This window comes from Papio anubis, unplaced genomic scaffold (assembly GCF_008728515.1).
Source record: "Papio anubis isolate 15944 unplaced genomic scaffold, Panubis1.0 scaffold75, whole genome shotgun sequence".
NCBI classification, from domain to species: Eukaryota; Metazoa; Chordata; class Mammalia; order Primates; family Cercopithecidae; genus Papio; species Papio anubis.
The window spans coordinates 111,991-131,575 of NW_022167723.1; the positions used below are offsets into that span (position 1 = coordinate 111,991).

At 45.2% G+C, this 19,585-nt stretch overlaps 1 protein-coding gene across 3 annotated transcripts in view; it reads right to left on the reverse strand.

Annotated features, from left to right (window-relative positions):
* Window positions 1-19,585, reverse strand: part of LOC101009767 (talin-2) — a 253,027-nt gene that overhangs the window by 56,966 nt on the left and 176,476 nt on the right. For all 3 annotated transcript variants that reach the window (XM_031662566.1, XM_031662564.1, XM_031662565.1), the window contains 4 exons: window positions 16,759-16,929; window positions 11,338-11,484; window positions 7,002-7,103; window positions 4,345-4,464 (listed from right to left, as the gene is read on the reverse strand). In XM_031662566.1, the coding sequence (XP_031518426.1) occupies window positions 4,345-4,464; window positions 7,002-7,103; window positions 11,338-11,484; window positions 16,759-16,929 (540 nt within the window). The remainder of the gene's footprint in view (window positions 1-4,344; window positions 4,465-7,001; window positions 7,104-11,337; window positions 11,485-16,758; window positions 16,930-19,585) is intronic.

A 19,585-nucleotide genomic window follows, 5' to 3' on the forward strand; every position in this document is an offset into this window, starting at 1 on the left:
TGATCCCAGCACTTTGGGAGGCCAAGATGGGCAGATCACTTGGGGCCAGGAGTTCGAGACCAGCCTGGACAACATGGTGAAACCCCGTCTCTACTACAAATACAAAAATTAGCCGGGCATGGTGGTGGATGCCTGTAATCTCAGCTACTCAGGAGGCTGAGGCAGGAGAATTGCTTGAACCCGGGTGGCGGAGCTTGCAGTGAGCCAAGATCACACCATTGTACTCCAGCCTGGGCGACAGAGCAAAACTCCATCTCAAAAAAAAAAAAAAAAAAAAAAAAATAAGGGATTTAAAAATGCTAAGCTTCTCCCTGCAATACTAAACTTCTCAGTAAATATGACCAGCCCACAGGGTGATCCAACGAACTACCAGTGTTGATTAGAAAGGAATGTTGCTCAAAGACATAAAATGTGGGCTTTTAAATTGGCAGCTTTAGAAAAGTGTTATTTGAGCCTCAAGAAAAACCTTCAATTCCTTTCTTGTCGAAATAAAAGTAAAATGGAGAAAATCATCTCCTGGTTTTGTGCCTTGGGGGAAATTAAAAGCCTGGTCTTTATGAAGTTTTGGATCTGATTCCAGTTGGAGGGGGTCTAAGGAATCCTGATCGCCTTTCCTCACTGCCTCAAACAAAACAAAACAAAACACACTGGTTTTTCCCAAGCCTTAAAAAACAACTACATCTGAAACCCGGTCAAATGTAATTTGCTTGGGATAGCTTGTCAAAGTTGAAAAGGCAAGAATGGAACTTATCTGACAAAGATAGAAAACATGGAAGAAAAAAGTGGCTGGGCATGGTGGCTGACATCTGTAATCCCAGCACTTGGGAGGCTGAGGTAGGTGGATGGCTTGAGCCAGGAGTTTGAAACCAGCCTGGACAACATAATGAGACCCTGTCAACAGAAAAATTAGCCAGGCATGGTGGTGCACACCTGTTGTCCCAGCTACTTGGGAGGCTGAGGTGAGAGGATTGCTTAAGCCCAGGACGGAGCTCAAGGCTGTAGTAAGCCGTGATCGCACTACTGCACTCCAGCCTAGGTAACAGAGCGAGGCCCCGGCTCAAAATAATAATAATAGTATTATTACTAGGTTGGTGTAAAAGTAATTGTGGTTTTTGCCACTAAAAGTAATGGCAAAAACTGCATTTACCTTTGCCTTGGGAGGCCGAGGCGGGTGAATCATGAGGTCAGGAGATCGAGACCATCCTGGCTAACATGGTGAAACCCTATCTCTACTAAAAATATTTAAAAAATTAGCCGAGTGTGGTGGCGGGCGCCTGTAGTCCCAGCTACTTGGGAGGCTGAGGCAGGAGAATGGTGTGAACGTGGGAGGCGGAGCTTACAGTGAGCCGAGATTGCGCCACTGCACTCCAGCCTGGGTGACTGAGCAAGACCCCATCTCAGAAAAGAAAAAAAAAAAAGAGTGGGTCCAATGGCAGCGGGGCATCATTTTCCCACCTCCAGCATGTGTATCTTAGGCTGGAAAATTTGAGAGAATTCTAAAGCAGACATCCATTTCATCTGGGGGAAAAGGCTGCGGTTCTCACCACAGGCGCTTAACAAATGATTGCGCCAGCTTTTAAGGCATCTGGTATTTCAAGTGGTTACTGCAGATTTTCCTCCAAGACAAAGCTTTCGTCGCTAAATCTTTTCCTCAGCATTTCCATTTAGAAGTTGTGGCTCATAGGATCTCGAATTCTTTCTTCTTCTTTTTGTTAAGGGGAAACTAATCTTAAATAGCAAAGCTGCTGGAGGCTTTTAACTTTTCCAAAGAAATAAGTTTTCACAGTGATGTTAACAAAGGTTTGAATTTTCCATGAAAATTAAGCAGATAAAGCTCCTGCCTGATGTTCCAGGGCAGAGCTATGACTCTTCCTGTAATTGTCACATTCTGGAAAAGACCAAAATGCTGACCTTGCACAGCCGACTGCGAGACTGCAGCGAAGGGAGCAGCTTCTGATTTCCCCGGATATAAATATTTTCACATGCCGTGATGGGGGAGCCCTCTTGGGCAAACAAATAATTCCACAATCTTGGAATAAAAAGCTACATTGCTTCAGGGATCCCCTAACTTTCTCAGTTTTCCCCAAATATCTGTCTGGCAAATGTACACAAAGAATTTTCCTTAGCAAGCCACTGGAAATTTTATATTCTCTCTGCCCCTTTTCACTCCAGGTCACACAGCTCTCGCGTCTGGAATGTAAAATACATTTCAAGATGTAACAATGAAAAGGAAAACCTTAATGAAAACGTCAGCTGCTACAAATGCAGGGCTAATAACCAAAGTAACCTGCTGTACTTTTAGCAACACATTCTCTTTCCTTGCTGTTTTGGCATTGTTTTATATTTTGGTTCAGTGGTCTCTGTTGTAATAAAAAAAAAAATCTGCTTGTGTCACACGTTGGGTGGGTAGCTTACAAGAGCTCATGTGGAAAGGGCCCTGTGGTTAGGGAGGCCAGCAGTTAAACTAAGGCAGATGGTGGTAGATTCCATTTTCAAAGGTTTCTGTGGACAGATAGATATCCAAACCTCCCTTGCCAAATTCTTTTTGTTTTTTTGGTTTTTTTTGAGATGGAGTCTCCCTCTGTTGCCTACGCTAAAGGGCAGTGCGCAGTCTTGGCTCACTGCAACCTCCACCTCCTGGGTTCAAGCAGTTCTCCTGGCTCAACCTTCCAAGTAGCTGGGATTACAGGTGCATGCCACCACGCCCAGTTAATTTTTGTAGACAAGGGGGTTCACCATGTTGGCCAGGCTGGATCTTGAACTCCTAACCTCAAGTGATCCGTCTGCCTCGGCTTCCTGAAGTGTTCGGATTACAGGCGTGAGCCATCGCGCCCAGTCCACATTTTCCTTTTGTCCAAGCAAACTTTTCCTTACTGTAACATAAGTTCCCTTACATATGTTTATGGAGTTCAAAATTACAGGTTAGTCAAATGAATTATAAATCTAGATGATCTTACTAAAACAGGGAGTCTATTTAAAAATACTAATAAAAAAAAAGATAGGCCTGTTTTAGGAGTCAACAGAATCTTAATGTCGGTATCTGATAACTCTCTTTTCTTGGTAGTGAGTTCACAGTCATTGCAAATAGAATTATTCATGCTACAGCCTAGCCAATTATTCTAATATCTCAAAATGCAGGCACTGTTAGAGACTTAAGTAATCCCATGCTAGATATATATGTATGCAAGTACATATATATATATGGTACTCCTATTTACATGCATTGTTACCACACACATTAGAAAGTGATTTGTTTTGGGACTTCATTTCTGTAACGTCTCTGGGAGTCTTTGTAAAAACATACTTAGACCTGACTCCCAGGAGAAATAGCAGCACTGAGTAACTTGGGGACAGTGACTGTCACCATAAGGAGAAGAGAAGACCAATTACAACCTTCTGCCTTGACAACTTGGTTCATTTAGGCACGTTTTGAACAGGGTTTGCACTCAATAAACAGCTTGCTGAATTTCACAGAATGTAATTACCTTTATCTTTCAAGTGTCCCTGTAATCCACTCCATTAATCTTCATTTCCAATTGGGCTTCCTTTCTCTAAGAAGCCGTGTGGTTCCCCAAGCCCTGGACTCCTTCTGTTTGTTCACACTGATACAGATGCTATGAGGCTCCCTGGAGCTGCACCTGACCCGTGTCCTTCCCAATGGACCACCCCATTAGAAGTATGAGAGATGGCAGCTCTTAGAAAGTGGCCTTTGGGGCCCAACTTTGGCTACTGTTAGACTCTTACGGGTACAGGCATTCTAAAGCCAAGTCTACACTGGTCACTAAGGAAAGCTGGTCTAGGAAAGGCAGGGAAGTAATAAAAGGAGTCCACAGGAGGTATGGGGGGAGGGATCTGGGTCAATTCTTAGCCACCCAGAATATTCAGGCAAGATTTTGTTTCATGAAAGTAGCTCTTTCTAGGGAGAGGGACAGCTAATTTTCATACTTGAATGAACCTTTGGAAAACAAAAATAATTGCGGGGGATGTGCTAACTGGAGTAGGAAATGACAAGATGGCAGCCTCACGCTTGGGCATGCTAATAGAGACAGCAGGGGATGGGCCTAGGGACAGGGGACCTGGTAGAACACTGTATACAAAATCCTTCTGTCTGAAAGCCCATGCGCCAGTTCTTGGCCAGTCTGCCCCATAAGGGGCAGTGAGCCTTGAGTACAGCCTGGAGCTGCCTGGGTCTGGACCTGTGCTGTGCAGTGTTGGGGAAATAAACTGGGCTCTGGTTACTGGGCTGGGGTCTTCTAGAGTGGAGCTAAGCTATAAAGAAATACCCAGGAGTGGGCATCAGTGTGTGTGTGTGCATCTTAAAATAGGGGTCTTAAGGTGGCAGACCTCCTCTGGTTCCGCCGTGGCTGCTGCCATCTGGCCCTGGAAAGCCAGGTGCCCATAGTCACTGGTCATTTGTGAAGCCAGTCCTCCCAACTCCTCCGGGTTAGTAACCGACTTAGTCATCTGGAAAAAGAAAACAAGCAAGACACACACACACACACACACACACACATACACACAGAGAAAAGCATGAGAACCATGTGTTAATATCACTGGAAGCCAAAGGGTGTCATTCACTTTTAAGCTCCTGAGGGGGTGAAGGCCAGGCCTTGCATTTGGGGCTAGAAGCTGGAGAGGGCAGTTCAAGCCAAGCCCATGCTGCACTGCACACAAAAGGCCAGAGCCCTCGCAGGGCCCTGCTCAGGCCAGATTCTGACCGGGCCGGTGGGGACATGTTCAGCGTCGGGGCTGTGCAGCTTGGAGCCAGCCCCCAGGGTCCCCCCTCTGACAGGTGAGTGTGCCAGCTCCTTGCCAGCCCTGCTCTGGGGGGGTCACCAGAGGAATTCCCCCTAGAAGCCCCCAGAAGGCACAAGCCCTGTTCGCTTCTCACTCCTGGGCCCAGGCTTCTGTAGGGGGCTGATCTGGTCTCTGGATGCCCCGAAGCAGGTCCCACCCAGGCGAGAGAGGGCATGAGGACAGGGCTGTTAAGAAAACCATGGATGAGAAGTGCTGGATAAGCCAATGTTTTAGAGGGAAAAAAACTCATAGAGGATACAGCTTTGCAGTAAATTTGTGCCAAAGAATTACAAGGTTTTACCCACAAATTTAGTTAAGAGTAGTGTGTAGCCCACATGGTCAAGTTCTGCCTTTATTATGAAGATACTCGGGATTTTTCTCTGTTTCATAGACTGATGCATCTCAATTATCTAAGGTAGCTGGCATGCTAGTTTCTAGTGTTTCTTCTTCCTCTGGACAAAAATACCTTTAAATTCTCACAAAAGCAGTTTTAATCTACCACCCAGAAGGGTGTCAACTTGACCCTCATCATGGGGCTCCCCTCCTGTTCCACCTCCTCTTGCTCTGGATAACAATACTGTCTCTTTATTTGTGGCCTTTTAAGACCTTGATTTTAAGCAGCCTTTTAAAATACCTTTTGAATGACTCTCCATCCATCAAGGCAGGACAGGAATGTCCATCCCATCTAAGGCATGTGTACAAGGACACGTCCCAACCTTCAGCTGAGATGTGGCCTCCAAGGAACGCACACTGAGCTGCACGAGAGTGAGTGGTGCCATGCACTGCTCCACTGCGACCTGCCAACAGTTGCACTGGGTCACTCTTTACGGGGTGAGGAGGGCCTCTTTCACACAAGGAGCCAGGCCAGTTATCTCAGGAGTGACCACGCAGCCTGAAGCTCAGCTCCTTAAGCTCATGGACACCCAGGGTCAGGCCAGGGCAGCCCAGGACCTGGCTCTGAAGACATTCCAGAAACACCATGAGGCTGCTCAAACATGTTTTACCGCTGCTGCGCTGCGCTTCCTGCTCATCAGGAATCTGCACTGAAGGGCTGCTGGCTCGGACCTAGGATCCATCCCCCACGCTCCCCTGAGAAGGACAAGACTGGGCTCAGCTCCAGCTTTTCACAGAACACTGAGATGGGTGTACCATTCCCCAGCCTGAATTCTTTTAAACAAGCCTGGCACAACCACAGAGTTTCCATGAATGAATGGCAGCAGCCAGGGACGACTTTGTGGTCCAAGCTCAACCTCTAGTGGACACACGATTACATGACAAAACCACTCAGAGGGGATCTGGGCACAGCAACCACGTGGTGGCTCATTCTGGTCACTCCAGCGAGGAAGGCCCATTGATTTCTCAACCCAGGCTTCTGTGGCAAGTATCAAAGAGGCATGTTTCCCCCGAGAAGGACAAGAAATTTTATCTTATGGCATCTGAGCTTTCAAAAGTTGAGAGAAACTTTTTCTATGGACTCCTATCAATTCTTTGGGGACCACATTTGTCATCTTTCTTATACTGCTTAACATATCAGAGAGCATTCACTTTCTCTCAATGCCATTTGTATCTAAGGATCTATATAATACAGTTCTGGCTGCATTACATTTTAGCAAAAAAAAAAAAAAAAAAGCCCAAACCAAACATTACCTCCAAAAGTCGTATGCCTTCTACTGTCAGGATTTTTTTTTTCTTTTTACATAACCATACTGTTTCATTTTGCCTGAAAGATGGCAATACCTTATTGTCCAAGTATTATAACTTGATTTCATCAGATAATCTCATCTCTGTTCTATTTCATCCCGAAATATCTTCTCTTGCACTGTTATTTTAATCTACTAAAAACACCTCAAGTCCTTTGTGAGGTGAATAGGATTCTTCCCCTTTCTCCTTAACTACAAATTCCTTGTTTTCCCCATCTTCTCATTTTCTCTCCTTCCTTTGCTCCTCTGTCCTCATGCCCAAGTCTCAGCCACCTTTAATTCCCTTTTGCAGCTTTTTCATGAGATAAGAACTACAGCAGACTGGGGCTACTGGACACAGGCAGCCAGAAAGACCACAGATAAAGGACAGAAGCTGGAGCCCCTGAGGGACTAGAGAGTGGTCTGGGCTCTCTCTCCGACACAGATCTGGGATTTGCAGGCTCAGCGGCGGCAGTGGATAAAAAGGCAACTAACAGTGGGGAGGGCAGTTCTCTCCCCTCTTACCATTTCCTGAGCTGTCACCGCAATGGCTTTGGAGTATTTAACCACAGTTGTCTGATAGTCGACAAATGTTCCCTTTGGTTCTGGAGGAGTGCCTTCATCCAGCTACAGAGGAGAGGAAAAGAATCCAAAGGTCATAAGAAGCCTGCTGAAGTGTAGACTGTATTTATGAGAATTAGGAACTTTGAAAAACAGAGCGGGCCTCCGAGATTTTTTCGCCCAGTGTCAACTCAATTGCCCAACTTGTGCAATAAGGACTTCAACAGAAGGGCACATAAGGCATTCCGGGTACATGGCAAGGAGAGGCTCCCAGCCTTGCCTGAGAGGAGCGGGAGGCCTTCCAGAGGAGTGATGTTGCGGCCAAGTCTTACCAGGCGAGGAGTCTGCCACATGTAAAAGGTGGGAAAGGCATCCCAAGGAAAGGGAACAGAATTCAAGCACATGGAGGCGGGGGCCAGCCTGACACTTCTAGGGAAGCGCAAAGGGGCAGAAGATGAGGTGGGAAAGGAGGCGGACTATCCATCAGGAAGCGCTTCCTGAGGAATGGAGTCCACGGCTATCCATGGAACCCTTCTTTAAGAGCACAATTGGGGAACAGAAGGAATTAGAAGCACCAGAAATACATTGTTGTCCACCTGACCATAAATGCAATGCAATAGGAACTGAGAGAAGGGCAAGATCACTGTGGGGTGGAAGAACTGAGGCAATGGGACTATGTCCCTTGAAGGCTTGGGGACATACTGGTGTAGGAGATTTGTATTCAAGATCTGCTTCCAAGGCTTGTGAATGAACCACAGGCTGGTTACTTAAACTCTGATCTCCAGTCCTTCAGTGTTAACTTCCAGGCATCACATGGTTACAGTAAAAACCAACACTACACCTGGTCAAGAACTACATATAGGAAGAGGAGAGAATGTGATAATGACGATGCTGATGATAATGTCAGTGATGATGAAACAGGCAACTCATCTTCACCACCACCATCCTCACCATCACCGCTGGTTGCTGGATGGTATTCCAGGCGAAGAGACAAAGTGAACAGAAATGAATACAGGCAGAGCGAGTCTAGTGAGGTCAGCCTGACCTGAATAGGAGAGAGCTGTTGACAGCAGTGGGAATGAGGCTGCATCTGTTTTATGGAGAACCTTGAAATCATGAAGACAACAGTGGGATCTTGGGTAGGCAATGACGTATTTGAGATTTCCCTGGCAGCTCTGTGCCATAAATTTCAGTCAGAGAAGAGAGGCCAAGTGGTCAATTAGGAAAATGTTAGCTGGTATCTTCAGTGAGAGCTATATGTCATGAGCAGGCATGGACTGCACTGTGAGTGAAAGGAACGCATCACTGTGGCCTATGCATGATGTGGCTGCATAGCCCAGCATAAAATTTTCACCAAACTATTAACACAAACTCCACACTAGACTTTTTTAGCTTTCCCTATCAGGCAGATAGATGCTGTATCCCCATCACGGCATGGGGATCCTGCTAGTCAAAAGGAGACTGAACTGCATACTCATTCACTTGTTGTAAATTGACTGAACATCTTCTAAGCCTCAGGCCACGTGCAGGAGCTTGCATGTGAGATGTGACATCACTACCAACATGCCAGGATGCTGGAGCTGAAGGGCAGCTCAGAGCTCTTGGCCAGTGGCCACCAGCCAAAGAACCTTTAACTAGTCTGAGGACAATGGGAAAAGAAAGAACAAAGTAGTGACTAGGATTTCAATTTCATTTATTTGAAAGGACTTTCCTTTATTCTGAGATTATAGCCTTCCTCCTTTTGTGGGTGCTAACATGACCTTTCTTTTGTAAAACAGCAGTGATGTAGATAGCACAGTCTTTGTCTGTTTTTGTTTCTTTAATTTTCTTACTTGGTCAAAAACAAAAACAAAACAAAAACAAAGAAAAGAGACCACATCACAAAATCCCATAGGATCCTACTAACCTCACTGAATGAGGAAATCAAGGTTCTGAGAGCTTGAATGCCTGTCCAAGGTCACCCGGAAAGCTGATTACTTCATACTCACTTGTGAGTCTCCAAACCTCCCGGTGCTCAGATGACGAGACAAAATCTCAAACAGAAGTTCCACAGTGGAAGCCCCCAAAGTGTCAAGAGTCACATCCAAGTTAGAATTAACTCTGGCTACACTCATGTTTTCCTATAATTCACTGGCTTTGAGAATTTCAGACAATGAGTCTAATAGTATCTCAGAGTTTTAACCAAGTTAACGAAATTCTGAGAGACTATGCCAGCTTTCTAATGCCTTGCAGCATAGGGAGCCAAAGGACCTCAAACATCACTTAATTGTAAGTCCCCAGCAACAGGCTAAGCAAAGGGAGAATGGGAATGGGGAAGAGGTGTTATGTGGTGCCCTGGATGTCAGGCCAGGGTAGATAAGAGTTAGGGGCAACATTGAAACCACAATTATATACTTTGCAGAACTGAGCGGGGAAGAATAGCTCCTGGCCTCTGTGGCTTGTGTTGGCTGGCAGTTCCTAATTACTGCTATCAAGTAACACCTGACTTATTTCCAGCCCATCCAGAAGAATCCAATGTGTCTCTGGCTGAGACAGCATAGGCTATACCACTAACAGCAAGTGGTGCAGGGCCTGCTCTCTCTGTCCACAGTCCATCACAGTGCATAAGGCATAGGGCTATCAAAGAAAGACTTTGGATCTGATGTCCATCTTCCTAGGATGTATAGAATCCTTCCCTGTCATTTGAGAGGTACTGAAAAATATCTTCTCCCAAGAAGAAAAAGATTATCATTTGAATTTCTAATTTGCACCAAGAAACCTTGGGCTCCATTATTTAATGTCCTTGGGTAGATACATGGTTTATTTTCAAAGCTCTGGTGTTCTGACGTCCTGAAAACCAAACAAATCTACTGAGACTTATCCAAAGGCCTTGAGAAGAGGGAAATTTCACTCATTTTCTGCCACAATGTCCACATTTGCAGCATGAGAAGCCCACAGCAGAAACTGATGGACGATTTGACAAAGTGGAGCCTGAAGTCTCTAAAGGGAGACACAGCATTCCATCCTGGGCTTGTTATGTTTGTTCCTAGGCTGACAATGACTGCATAATGCCTAAGGATAATTATTCTAATTATAGTTACAGCGTATCATTTCTTCATGGAGATATGAACAACCAATCTTCTCTAAATTAGCAATTAAAGACTGCTTATTATCCTGAAAAACCTTATTAATGTATTCACAATCTGACAATGGACATTTCAAAACATAGATGATGTCTAAAATTCTTGGCATGCTATCACAGGATGGCAATTAGATGCTGATGAACAAGCATTCTTTCTAATGAATGTCAAACTTACATGACTAGTGAAGGATTCTTTGGGGGAAAGAACAGGAGATATGGAGTTGAAACTGTCTCCAGTCATGTCACCCTAATGATCCAACTCAATTGATGGGTTACTAAATGAGAAAATGATACTCATGTTCTCTTATATGTCTGTAGCCTGCAAGGGTTTACCAAGGGCTTTTACATATATACTATTTCAGTGGTTTCTGTGCCTGGCTAGATATCAGAACCACAAGGAGAATTTAAAAAGAGTATGTTAAAATGTAACCCAATTGAGTGGGTTGGGGGTGGAGCCTAGGAATCTACATTCTTAAAGCTCCACATGATTTCAAAATAGCCATTCCAAAAGCTAGCACTTGGGAATCACTTTTTTTTTTTTTTTTTTTGAGACAGAGTTTTGCTCTCATTGCTCAGGCTGGAGTGCAATGGGCACGATCTCGGCTCACCGCAACCTCTGCCTCCTGGGTTCAAGTGATTCTCCTGCCTCGGCCTCCTGAATAGCTGGGATTACAGGCATGTGCCACCATGCCCGGCTAATTTTGTATTTTTAGTAGAAACAGAGTTTCTCCATGTTGGTCAGGCTGGTCTTGAACTCCCAACCTCAGGTGATCTGCCCACCTTGGCTTCCCAAAGTGCTGGGATTACAGGCATGAGCCACCGCACCTGGCCAGGAATCACTTGTATTTCATTTTGGCAATTGTTCCCCCACAACAAACCCTATGAAGTAGATAATCAATTTCCATCTTACAAGTGAGGAAATCTATGGTATCTTTTCCATCTCCATCTTTTTCTTTCATGTAAAATTAGAAGGAAGGGCACAACTGGCTTACAAAAATAATGCATTAATAATAAAGAATAATATGTTGGACGTGTGACTGGATATCTGTACATTAACTACAACCTTCCAGAAAAGTAGAGCCTTGTTGCTATGAGCCTTGACAGCAGCTTACAGAAAAGTACGCAAGGCCCATGTGTGAGGGAGATGAGGGAGTAGAGAGCCCTGGAGCCCATGCCCACCTTGCTCATAGCCTCTGCAATGGCGTCCACCATGCCCCCAACCAGCCCCACTTCACTGGCAGCTTCGTTCAGCGTCACCATGATGTCGTCCACTGCTTCCTTCATCAGCTGGGCGGCCTCTGTGATGGCGTCATGGGTGTGCTGCGCCTGAGAAGGAAGTGTGAAACATTTCCTTAAGCAGAAGAGTGCAGTGCTCAGTCTTCTAAGAATAACCTTCAAAAGTAGAGTGTAAAACCATACCCCCACAATGGAGCACAGCAATGTATTCTATTCCTTCCCTTTCTTTATGTTTGGCCATTTGTTTGCAAAGTAAATAAAAATCAGAAAGACAAATAGAAAAAGATCTCTTTTTACAATCAGGGAAAAATAAAACTGCAATATCAAACAAAATCTTATGACATGACTAATTTTATATGTTACTATGTTCAGGACTGTAGAAACAGAATGCCACAGGTCCCTAAATATACAACATATACAAGCTGACACATTAAAAAAATAATATAATGAAAAAATGTGCTTAAAATAAATGTACTTCTCTTCAAAGTCGCCCAACACACTATAATTCCCTATCTAAAGATAAGATTGGATTACAGAAATGTAGGTACCTCTAAGGGAAATGTATCTGTGGAGTGCCTAATAGGCTTTGAAACTATGTCACAAATTATATGCCATGAGGTTGGAGAAATGCATGCAGCCCTGCAGGTAAAGCCCTGAGTACCCATGCATTCCTTAGACCATATTAGGAAGCAGGTGTTTCACACCTGTGTCAAGCAGAGTAGGGGTTAAGTAAATCAATGGATGAAAACAATGAAATAACGGCAGTCCTGGGCTCCCTGAAAGACACCTCAAGTAGTAGCAAGATGCCGGGGGGAACAGCCAAGCCAGACAAACCTGGGTTCTAGTTCTGGCTCCACTGCTGGCTAACTAGGTAAGTGGCCCTGGGCTTGGAGTCCTCCTAGGTAAAATGGGGAAAACTACAGCAACACTATGCAGTGATGGATGATATGGCTGCAGGCGCCTTGTCATTTATAAGGGCAGTGTAGGAGGAAATGGTGCCCTTGCTCTGCAAAATCTGACCTGATGTCAGGTTTTTAGGGTCGGAATTGCATTACATCCAGGCATTGGGTCTACTCATGCCGTGGCCATGGCCGCCCTGAGCCACCTTGTTGGGGAAGTAGACCCTTTCAAAAGGCCAAGATATTGCATCTTTACTTCGGTAAATGAGAAGGTAAAGAAGCCAGTGGAAAGCAGTAAACGAGAACTCATTGGGTGATTTTCTAAACACAAGAGAATTTCAGAGGCTATGTGAGCCACAGGAATTGGCCCTGTCTGAATCGAAAAGCCATAGGAAGCAAGAAAAGTTATTCAAATATGACATCTGATGAGATGGGAAATATGTTGATCATGGGTGGTTATCCTTGAGGCAGCTGTGTCAGGATACACAGGACTGTCTTCGGGATGAGTGAAGTAAACTGGTAATTGGGGCTGAGAGCTGATTTCATGGCACAGAGATGGTAAAACACAAAATGTGCAGATTGCTTTATTTTGATGATAGAAGTATGAAAGGTGATACCTCTTGGACCTACTCTCCAGAAAGAGCATCTCATACATTTTTATTCATACAGAAGGTGAAAGGGAGGGTGCATATTTCTCTAAGTCTCATTTAGAAAGAGATGACTGTTGAAGATACAAAAATGCCAGCAATTCTACACATTCATATGAAAATTAAGTACACCTTCTTGAGGAGATGGGAGCACTGCCTGCCAAGGATCTGTACTCTCATGCAGGCTCAGGAAGGTTCAAAAGCAAATTTGGGGGGCAGCAGTAAATCACAAAACTTTTTGAACTCCTTGGAAAATTTAAACAACACTGTCCTGTACCAGGTCACCAAAATCTATGAAAGCATATCCTTGCTCTTGGCAATCCCAGAAATGAATTACCTCCCCATCCACTCATGCTGATGAATTCTCTAGAAGGCCTGCTCTCCTTCACTTCTCATGGTTAAGTTTTTCACAGATTCTTAGAGGGTCAGCTCAGCATCTACCTCTTCTATGAAGCCTCCTCCAATTACTCCAGGCCTCACCCAGGGCCTTTTCTTCTGAACGCCAAAGGCAAGTCTCATCTTTATCAGACAGCCTAATCTCAAATCACACACACCTGCTAGTAGAGCTCAATAGTTTCAGATACCCAAAGACACAGTTGGATCTCAATTAAGGCCTGTTTAAACCACCGACAGCAATCTCATAAGTGGCATCAGTCGGCCCAACAATGAGGTCGTTATTTTAGATTCCAGAGGGGTTCCTTGTTACTGTTCCTCATGGCACCACACAAGAGGAAAACCAGATTCCATTCTTTTTCAGACACACGTCTGAAGTCCGCTTCCAAAGGAGCCTTGTTTCTTTATTACAGCGCTTCAAATACAAAGCCCAGGATAGCAGGCACAGACATCACAGGAGTATGGAAAAATGGGAGAAGGCCACAGGGGAGCAGATTTCAACTTTGGTAGAGGGAGAAAAACAAGGAATAATTAGAACTGCCCAACAGTGGAGAGGGCTGCGCTTCTGCTGCAGTGTTGCAGGCGGAATCTGTGGGGGCCCATCAAGGATACTGCAGAAGGGAACTGGGCGGGGTGGGGATGAGTGGAGAAGGGAGCACTGTGGGGTTGAGAATACTGCAGAAGAGCTCAATGGAGCGAGGGAGAGGTTACACTGCAAATGCCTTGGTAAGCATGTAATTCATTAACACCAGGTTCTGGGCTGCCACTTTTTTTTAAAAACATAACAACTATGTCAGGCACATTATCTCATTTAGTCTCTACCAGTACCTTAGGGAGGCATTCATAATTGCCTTCATTGTTTAGCTGCAGAAACAAAGAAATGAAGTAATCTACTCGTGAGAGGCAGAGGTGGGATTTGAATCCAATTATGTTTGACCCCAAAGCTTGTGCTATTTTTCACCAAATCAAAGCTACCCGTAACTATCTGACAAACCTTTATTTCTTCTGCAAACAGGGATATATAACACCTAGCACACGGCAAATAAAACCTAGTAAATATCTGTACAAAGAATAACACTCAAGGTGATTAAGTCTCTGCATCAGGCATCTAAGGAAAGGGTTCAAAAAAGCAGACTTGTAGTGTCCCAGGCGCACTTTGGGCTAAGCCTGTCAGGGTTTGCAGAAAGAGAGCAGGTTGAATGAGACCAGTGAGGGACAGAAGTGATCACCTGCCTTGCCTTCACTCATCTTGTTTTACTTCATCATCTAATGCTTTACTGAAAACTACTTCACACTGGTGGAAAATTATTCTAGACACCACTTTCAAGCAGAGGCTGTTACCAGAAAGCTTACAGGGATGACTATGTGTGCTCTATGGGTGGGAACACAGGAAACTAAGTCCAAGCTGGATGTTGTGGCTTGCACCTGTAATCCTAGGTACTTGGGAGGCTGAAGGCGGAGGATTGCTTGAGGCCAGAAGTTTGTGATGAGCCTGGGCAACACGGCGAAACCCCATCTCTGATGGCTGGGAGCACAGTCAGCACTGTAAGCTTTCTGGTAACAGCCTCTGCTTTACCAGAAAGGAGAAGCTGAGGTTGTGAGTTTCCTTGAGAGAAAATAAAATTCCACAAGGAGCTCTGAACATACAGTCCAAGCAGATGTGTTCATGTCTTAAAAATCCAGAAAGGTCAGGTGTGGTGGCTCATGCTTGTAATTCCAGCACTTTGGGAGGCTGGGGTGGGTGGATCACCTGAGGTCAGGAGTTCAAGACCAGCCTGGCCAACATGGTGAAACCCCATCTCTACTAAAAATACAAAAAGTTAGCTGGGTATGGTGGCACACGCCTGTAATCCCAGCTACTCGGGAGGCTGAGGCAGAAGAATCACTTGAACGCGGGAGGCGGAGGTTGCAGTGAGCCGAGATCACACCATTGCACTCCAGGCTGGGCAACAAGAGCGAAACTCTGTCTCAAAAAAAAAAAATCCAGAAAACTCCTACTTTGAATTCTTTTAGTACTGAAACCCTCAGGTAGGAGTGGGGACACGTGGCAGTAAACAGCCTGGAGAAAAGGCAACCCAGAAGAGAGTCAGAAGGTAAGCTCTGCCTCCTTCAGTCTGGGGAGGGTGCAAAGGGGGCTGGCACGACTGCAGGGCACCCTGTCGTTACTCCATCACAGTCAAAATGGCATTTTTTTTTTCTCACTCTATTCCACCACTTCAGCAACTCAACTTATTTTTCCAAAAGACTCTGAACGACTTGAGGGCAGTGGCTGGCTCTTAATATTTCAGCATCCCCAGAATGAGGCTCTTAATAACTGCCAAGTACATGAACGAAAAAATTGAACATAGAAAACTTAAGTCCAAGCTGGGTGCTGTGGTTTGCGCCTATAATTCCAGGTACTTGGGAGGCTAAAGGGGGAGGATTGCTTGAGGCCGGGAGTTCGAGATGAGCCTGGGCAACATAGTGAGACCCCCATCTATAATTAATTTATTAAGTAAATAAGTAAATAAATGAGCAAGCAGGCTAGCCAGGTATGGTGGCATGTGCCTGTGGCCCCAGCTACTTGGGAGGCTGAGGCAGGAAGAAGGCATGAGGCCATGAATTCATGACCAGCCTGGGCAATATAGTGAGACATTATCTCAAGAAAAGAAAAGGAGAGTCCATGACATTATTCACGCTGCTACTAGTTCAATGTTTCTAAAATAAGGACTGGTTGTGCCATTCCCCTGCTTAAAGACCACCAATGGCTCCCCACTACTTACAATGAAGACCGAAGTCCGTCATGTGGAAGAGACCTGTCACCCTGCAGCCTAGTTCATCCTCCTGCCTGGTGGTCCCCCAACTTCACATGTTCCAGATAGACCAGACCACTCACTATTCCTGAAGAAATCACAACCCTTTAATAAATCTACCTATGACTTTGCATATGCTGTTCTCTTTTCTGCACTTCCCAAGTTCAGAGTAAAATGTGGTGCAAGGTCTCCTATGACAGGCTGTCATCATACTTGGCCACTGGTATGGGAGATTTGTATATTAAACTGCAGTCTCTTAAGTACTAGGAATCGAAATGACATTTACTGGAGCACAATAGAGCATTCCTTTGTGCAAGCTGGGTGTCAGTGCTGAGCAGGGACCCAGCAAGCATTACAGTTTTCATTCCTGTCATCATCACACCATACATTTTTCCTCCCCAAGGATACTTGTCTACACATTCTGTCAAGAAAAAAATAACTTTTATGTATATTTCTTCGTTTCCTCCCTAAGAACCCTGGGAAGGTCAATAGATTATTTCCAACCTCAGAGTGGGAGCTCAAATGCCACCAACAAGAACTGGAAGTGTTTTTTCCTGGAGGGACACATTATAGCAGGAATGCATGATGGCTTCTTAGTGGTCCTAAGCGAGTCCCCGAAATCCTGGACCATACCTTGGGGTTTCCGCCACCTTCTTTGGCTGCGTACAACATCTGCAAGGCAGACTCTGCGAGTGTCTTGGTCTGGTCCAGCACCGTCATCTGCTGCTGATGGTCAAGAATCTTGGAGGCCACACCGACTGCGGCTAAGATCAAGGGCTCAAAATAGCTTGCCAGTTGTGTCACCTTTCAAAAAAAATAAAAAAGCCACAGATGTATCATGTAAATACACGTGTCTCCTTCAGGGGCTCCACGGTCGGGTGCGGGAGGGGAACAGGACTGGGCTGACTCACAGGCAGAGGCAGATCTGTGGCAATTTACTGCTGAAAGCGCTTGCTAATTAATGTACTCTTTCTTGGTTTTTACTTCCTCCAGGGAGTTCTTCATCTCTCTAAATATGGCAGAGGTGCTAAGAAACCCATTCCAAGATCCAGAGTGAGATATGAGAATTGAATTCAATTTTACAAACTGTCAATTTCTATAAATTAACAACTTTTAAAAGAACTAAAGACGTCTTACAAACTCAGGAGGAAGGGGGAGTGGAAGAGGATAAAGGTAGCAGGGGAGCAGAAAAAAGCAGGAGATGAAAGAAACCTTCAAAAGCTTTGTAGGAAGCCAATCCCAACTGCCTTTTGCCCGGAGCATTTTGACCAAGCCTTGATTTGGAAAAAAAGCACAAATGATTTCACATCAGCCTAGATGCTCTGTTTATGATTAGCCCAACTTGGGAGAACAAAAAAAGCTTATCCCCACAGGAACCACTGCCTCCGCACAGGCCCCTTTCCAGGAGGGCGATACCATGCATATCCATCCATGCTCACCAAAGCTCGCCTACCAGCTGGGCGCTGTGGGCCATGTGTTGCAAACGTCTAGTGGGCGCATCCCCTGTGCCAGGCTCTCTGCTGAAAGTTTGACATCCATTTCCTCACTGAGCCTCCATAACTTTAAGAGGCAGATACACAGGAAGATACCGAGGCTTCAAGGGGTTGAGACACCTGCTCCATCTCATGCAGCTGAGAGCTGGAGACAGCGGCATCCCACCCCACAGCCCCAGCTCTCAGCTGCCACAGTCTGTGGTCTCCGTCACTTTCATTGTGACTGCAGTCCTGCTGCTGTTGTAGCACTACACTTTTAGAAGTTTATCATTTGGTGTTTGGATGCCCCTCTACCTGGCATCAGAATATGAGATCTTAACATTTTGCTATATTCACTTCAGATACCAGAATCTATCCCCTCTCAGAATCTATCCTCAACTCAGAGAAAATACAATGGCATGAATCACACTTTTCTGTTCAATGCCTCATTCTGTGCGGTAATGACGAATGGCTAAATTATGCCCTTCAAGAGCACTTAAGTTCAAACCTTTAGCCAGCACCTCCCTTAATGCTTCTTCCCCTCACATGTTAGAAGGATGAGTGTTGTGGGATGTGGACAGGAAGACCACTCACATGAGCAGTCACTGGGCCAGCAGCAGCGGGTGGAGGATGATGGCGGGTGGTGGCTAGGGCAAAGTGGGGGAATGTGTCCAAAAAATAAACCTTAATTAGCGCTAAGAGTGAGACATGATTATTGGCCAACAATAAGCATATTTTTAATTGTTATCCCCTCTATGGTTATCTTACAAGAGGTTTCAAATCTGGTGAATAGGGCTGTTGCCAGCCCTTAGGGAGCCTTTGGGTGAATTTTAAAGGGGTCCTTTGGGCAGACATGAGTGACGCCAGGGCAGAGCATAGGCTGAATTTTGGTCCCTACTTCCCACTTCAGCCAAATGCCTTTGTGGAGGGCATGGCCTGCACAACCACAGGGAGCAGCTCCACACACTTGCATGTGATTTCATCCTCATCCCCAGGAAGGGCACTGGTGTCACCACCAAAGGGAATGGGGCACTGAGGGGTCATCGGGGCTGAGGGCTTAGGGTGGTCCTTTATGTCCTAAAGGAGGAGTCAAAATGTTTAATGCATTAGAATCTTACATGTTTTCTAGGTTAATTTTATTATTTTAAAAGTATATTTCATCAATGCAACTGTCAAATGTCAGCGGTTGCCGTGTGCTGAGAATCATTAAACGCAATAACTAAACGGGAGCCCAGCTTCCCCATGGAGATAGCATGGCTGGGCCATGAAGGACGTCAGCTCTGGCTTCAGAATCACTGGATTTGAATCTTCCCTGCCAATTCCTTACTGAGAAATATTTAGCAAATTGTTCTAATCGCTCCCCTTCAGTTTCCTCATCTGTAACATGGGGATTAATAATAGCACTGAGAGTTCATCAGGACTGGTAGGAGGATTAGTGTACATGAAAGCCCTTCACCACGCTAACTGCCACATAGGAAGCACTCACTAAAGGCTAGGTGCTCACATACTACAGGCAAAGCTTTCTGAAGTCATGTGCTTTTCTCTGTATTTAGGGAGCTTAGCAAGGACTTTAACACCTTTAGTTCTTGGACACGACAGAACAGGAAACATCCTCCCTTGGGTTAGCACGTGCATTAAAATAACAGAATTTTGAGTATTTGGTACATGATGTTCATTCCTAGGGCAAGGGACACAGTGGATTGAATGGTGATCCCTCAAAAGATATGTCCATATTCAAATCCCTGCAACCTGGGAATGTGATCTCATGTGGAAAAAGGCTGCTTGCAGGTGCATTTAAGGATCTTGAAATGCGAATGTCCTGGATTAGCTGGGTGGGCTCTAAATCCAGTAACAAGTGTCCATCTAAGAGATAGAAGAGACACAGAGGAGCAGGTGACAACGTGATTATGGACGCAGGGATCAGTGTGATAGTCAGGGAGTGCCAGGAGCCACAGGAAGACAGAAGCAGCAAAGAACAGATTCTCTAG